The 5,788-nt window shown below is 37.8% G+C and overlaps 1 protein-coding gene across 1 annotated transcript in view; it reads right to left on the bottom strand.

Moving 5' to 3' along the window:
• Positions 1 to 5,788, bottom strand: part of ofcc1 (orofacial cleft 1 candidate 1) — a 101,593-nt gene that overhangs the window by 27,939 nt on the left and 67,866 nt on the right. Inside the window, exon 20 of the mRNA XM_014008436.1 lies at positions 4,286 to 4,445. Within this exon, the coding sequence (XP_013863890.1) occupies positions 4,286 to 4,445 (160 nt within the window). The remainder of the gene's footprint in view (positions 1 to 4,285; positions 4,446 to 5,788) is intronic.

The following is a 5,788-nucleotide window of genomic DNA, read 5'->3' as shown; positions in this document are numbered from 1 at the left end:
TATATATATATAATTTGAAAAACCCACTCGAAAGTTTAAAAGTAAATAAGTCCTTCATTTATTCATCCTGTTTGCTCAGTCAGCGTGCCGACATCTAACCCTGTCTGAGGATCGGACGGTGCGGAGAAAGAAATCTCTGACATAAAGTTAATTGGTAAGAAAGTAAAAATTAGATTATGTTTTATGACCGCCTATAAAAATTACAAGTTTTATAATAACTGCTCATTTGTTGTTTGATTACTGAATGTGGATTCTTGTCTTTTTATTGTTTCAGAGCTTGGGAGAGTTAACAGCATCAAGGGGGTTTCGCTGAGTTCCTATTTAAAAAGCAGGAAACTAGTTTTAATCTGATTCCAATCAGCACTCAGGTTGTTTTATTTGGAGTAATTATCCATAATTATTAGTTGTAAAGATGTGAATGTGATTTAAATGTTATTTGATAAACATGTGAGGCTGTGAACGATGGCAGTGTTTCAATTCACAGCTGCTCATGTCACTGCCCCGCGCTGTAGGCTGTCCCARTTCATAGGCGCCTACTCATGCAGCGTCAAAACCCTGAAAATATAGGCTGCATCTGAGTATCCTAACGGTAACCCAGAATTAATTGCGCTAACAGCAAATTAAATTGAAAAACAGCAGATTTTTTTACAACAGAGTTTGGAAGTTTATCGCAGACAGAAAAATGTAAGTTTAGCAACTTAGCTGAAGAAAGTTTTGTTGCAATGAGATGTTAAATAAAATGCAGTTACAAGTACTGATACCGGAGCTTAACTCAAATTATTAATGTATTTTATTTATTTACTTGTAGCATTTGTTCTATTAAAACTAAAATTTGTGAAGTTATACCTTGACAAACCAACTGAAGTGATGTGACATAAAACTTATTATGAGGCAGCGCGTGGTTACACAAACATATGTCTTCACAGCCATTTACGCAGCAGACATGAGCAGCCTACGCCCCACGGCCTTACTGTGGACAACGTCGGTTACAACCCATGAATTGAGACAGAGCCAGTGTTAGTAGAAAGTCATATGGTTCATACAATTTACTGTGTTATTGTTGGTGCATTTATTGCAGTTTTTTGAAGTAACATGTATACACAACAGGTCGACAAACACAATGGAAAGATTTTTTTTTAGATATTCTTTATTATAAATGTTTTTGCACCGGGGTGTTCTCAGCTCTCTGAGGGCCATTCTGTGCTGCATGGATACTTGTTCATGTGGCTGAAGCCACTTCAGCATGACTTTTACTGCAGTATACTGAACGTTTAGAGATGTTAATGCTTGAACTTTCCCCCAGAACTATTTATGCTGAGTGACAATGTCTTTACTTATCTTGGGTTAAAAAAAAGAAAAAAAAAGAAAAAACAGAAAATGTCCCAACAGGTTGCTCAATAAATGTGCTGTGTTTCTGTTTATCACCTGCTGCAGAAGTGATTAAAATAAAAAGGGGATTTTAAAAAGTGACCCGAGGACTGTGCTCTGGCTGAAAACTTGTTAAAGCACAAAACAATCAGGCAGATGGATTTGTAATTTACTCCTAATGAAGATTTTCTGACAGATGAAGCAACAAATTGTTACCTAATGATCAATGCAGCTTTATTACCTCTGTAGGGCAGTGTGGAGGAATATTTAAACTTTAAAGAATTAAACCTAAAACTTCCAGAAAATATTAATTTCAATCTCCAGATGACAAACAAACACCACTGTTTTGTTTTTACTTTGTTGACAATGCATGCTCTCCATGTATGGTTCAATAGCTTGTTTAACAAAATCTGCAGCTGTTCCTGTGAATACTTTCTCCTCATCCCTCCTTTCTCTCAGTCAGCTAATGAAAGCCTGGTAGCCCACTGTTATTAAAATTACGCACTTGCCTCTGATATTAATTGGCTCCATAATAAGAAATGCATCGGATTCATTATTTAATTGCAAGGGCACATTTGGAATACAGTTTCTGAAATGTATTTTTAATGAAAAACACTACATCCTGACCTAATCATATCAACCTTATTCTATCTAATTAAGGATGCAAAAAATCATTAGAGTTGCAAAATATTAGTTTCAGCTCTGTCGGGCTGCTCCTTTGCTCGCCTTCATGAATATTTTTTTCCTCCCCTGTCTATGATAAATAGTTAATGAGGGAAAAATGACAAAAATTTGCATGTAGGCAAATTAGTCTAATAGGGATATGTCTTTGCAGAGTTAGGAAAGTGACCCTTTTTTGTAGAAGAAACTGTTACAATAATTATAAAATAATGGCAACGCCTATCTTATTTTGATGAAAAATTGTCTCACTGAATAATGTAAAAATGTTAAAATGCAATAACCCTAAATTTTCATCATGCCAAGGAATGTGTTAGCATTTAATAACACCAAATTAGGTCCAATAAGAAGGAAGAATGCTGTAATTGTTGCTTTGGAGGGTGATCTGCTGCAGTGTGAGGATGATGGAAGTGAACCGCAGCAAGAGGCCTTCAGCTGCTTGATGGGGCATTTCATTAGTCACAGATTTATTCTGTTTATGCTTATTTATTTCAGTGAAGTAAAGCAGAGGATTCAACTTGATTTGAGAAAATGTTCAGTTTTAAAGGGAGGCGGGGGGGGGGGGGGGTTGGTCCCGGTTTCTGGTGGCCTTCGGGGCTCCGTCAGTCCATGGTCTGGGGGGGGGGGGTGTTATGCAAAGCCCCACTTATTTGTAAATAGCTCCTCCCTGGAGCTCAGCCCCGCCCCACAGAGCACACCTGCTCCAAAGCATTGATGTGAAAACGTGCTGAAGTAGGAGTGTCTGAAACGGTAGGAGGTTCTGAAAGAGAGGCAAATTTCAAGGCTTTTAGACAGGCAATGATGCAAAGTCAAATTTATTTTTGATATAAACAGCTACACACAGTTACTTAATTGTGGTTTAGGATTGAACTATGTGCCTGGAAAATACACAATACCCCCTATTTATAAGATGGACTAAGCTATACAACAATATGCTAAGCATTTTGGAGGAACAAATCTGTCAAGGAATATTAAGCTTAATAAAAGGGTAAAAGTTGATTTGTTTTGTCCTTGTGTATGCATGTCTTTACCAAAATATCTTATAAACCACTGGAAAGGTTATAATGGAAATAATCATTGCATGTACCTCTACAATTCGTTACTTTTTAATAAATTTAAGATGGTCAATACAACACATTTTACAAAACATAAAAATTGCTTTAATTCATTCTCTTTCATTAAGCTACAACTTATTGTGGTGGTAGCTGAGCGTCTTCCCCAACACATACGCATAAGATGTCTGCAAAATATTTATGTCTTTGTGTTTGCAGAATGTTTCACAAGCCACTGGACAGGTTTGGAGTCAGTCCAATTCCAGTTGGTTGCGATAACTAGTTGACATTAGCCCACACAAAAGTGGATAGAATTTAGTTAATTTATGGATATCTTGGTAAAACTTGTTGGTGGTAACAGAGTCATCCTCAGTGCATCAGAGATCTTGAATGAAATTTTGAAGTTTGACCAAAATGCCTATAATTCTGTCATTTCTTATCATAAGATAATCTTAATTTGATGAGCATTAAAAGTTGTGGGCGATGTGCATTTCTAGGAATTTTTTTTTTTTTTTTGTTCTGACAAATGGTGCCATAAAGCTTCTAGTTTTGTACTTTGAAAACAGGAATCTGTTCCAGATGAATGAAGAAAATAAACAGAAGAAGCACATTTGATCGCAGACTGCCCTTTTCTGTGACATCACCATTGACCTCTGCCGGACTGATGAACACAAGACAACCTTTTTCTGATATAATATCCAAAGGAAGAGAATGTCAGATGAAACAGTTTCTCTTTATGTGTTGATTGAGAAGTCTCTCTTTAATGAAATATCTTCAGAAATCAGTTTTCACAGACTAATCAGGCAGCCTGTTAGCCTGCTCCCTGTTTTTGGTAATTATCTTGTACTAATTAGAACAAAGCTAAAGACCTCTGAGATGAATTCTCAGCTTTCTCAGATGTAACTAAAGAAAACAGAATGATACAAAATGAACCCATGGTATACATCCACCTGCACTGAATGTAAAGTAACCAGTATGTTTTATTTTATTGTCAGTTTACAGCCCCTCATCTTTTAGCAGCTCTGCACAAAAGCCCTGTTATCTCCAGTGACCAACAACTCATTATCCTTAAACTAATCAGACTAATAATAATGACCTTACAGATCATTCTGTCTGTAAGAAAACAACAGTCATCCCATGGGTTGCAGTAGAAGAGCAAATCAGAGTTTCTAATGTGACAATTCTACCTTTCGCCTCTCCCCATTGAAGCCTCTCCACTGCTCTGCTTTCTTGACGATGTAGCTTAGTTCCTGATTGGACAGTTCCAGGTCTTGAGGCAGGAAGTACACGCCTTCCGTGGCTGTGAGTCGCTGAAAGATGTCCAGCATGCGACCATCATTGTGGAATCTGGAAGGTTTGTGTACAGATACAAAAAAAGGAAGTATTAGTAAAGTCATACCAAAATATTGATTGTAGCTTTCAGGGGTCGCATGCTTTAAGAGTGACAGCCAGTCTTAAAGGAGTCCTTGAGTCAAAAATAATAGATGTACATACAGTGTATTTCTGCAGCTCTCCCTTTGCAAAGCAGACTGACTGACTGGGTCCCTGCTGGAAAACACAAACCTTTATCGATTGAGCCTCGCATATTTGCTGGGTGATGCTCTTTAAAGTCTAATACATCAAATGCAATAGCAAACGGAATCAAACAAATTGGCCTATGAGTGGGAGGGACTTTTGTTAACACGGGCTGGCTGTAGCGGTGTCCGTGTTTGGCTGGGTGTCTGCGCGGTTTTCCATCTGCTCGTGCGTGGGCGTCAGATCCTGGGATGTTCTTCGGTGTTAATGCCGAGCTTTAAAGAGCGAAGATGCAACGAACACGCATCTGTCTGGAGAGCTCGGTTTGAGTCACAAGAAAGTGGTTCTGCAGAGCAGAAGGCGTATTGATTCCTACCTCCAGATGAGTGCACATAAGCAAAGTGTTATTTTTGTTTTTGCCACACACGGGTTGCATGCAGCCAACCCCTAAAAAGAAACACCATGTCTGTAAACAAATACTTTGGCTGACCATCAAAACCAGCAGACCTTGTGCCCTTCCACAGAGATTCTAGTCAGTCAGAGGGTAATCAGCTCTCAAATAAAAACAACATCAAGGAGACAAGGATTTACACAAGGAGCAGCTACGGAGCTTTGAACTCTGCATTATTCCCCATCGCTCTTGGGAGGGGAATGTTTGTAGATTCTTGACCTCAGACACAGGAATAGCATGCAATCATTTTTATCCTACACTTGAATTTTTGCTTCCCATTCATTTATGCATTTCTTTTTTCTTGGACGAATTCACGGTCTTTGCGTCTTTGTGCATCAAAACAGGCTAATTCCGTGGCTGTGAAAGAGCCCTGAACTCCTTATATGTGGGGTTTGACCTGGGTGATAAAGCTCATGTTGATACTTTTTTTTCTCCAGTGTAGGGGTCATTGTATGTTAACATATGGAATACATTTTACTGTCACTATGGAAGAAAGAGAATGCAAATGAAAAAAAAAAATCTAAATTTTCATCTACTGATATTTGATGTACAATGGTTATTTTGATGTAATATTTAATGTAAAAAAATTGCAGTCTTTTTGAAGCCTTGGTGATGGATGGATCTCATTCTTCCAACTTGAACATTTATTCTTAAAGGGATCCATGATTAGTCGTAACATTAGACTTTATTTGATAAACATTTATTTTAACTGTAAAATAAAGAC

Source organism: Austrofundulus limnaeus, unplaced genomic scaffold, assembly GCF_001266775.1.
Source record: "Austrofundulus limnaeus strain Quisiro unplaced genomic scaffold, Austrofundulus_limnaeus-1.0 Scaffold50, whole genome shotgun sequence".
Lineage (NCBI taxonomy): Eukaryota > Metazoa > Chordata > Actinopteri > Cyprinodontiformes > Rivulidae > Austrofundulus > Austrofundulus limnaeus.
This window is presented reverse-complemented; position numbering and strand designations above follow the sequence as displayed.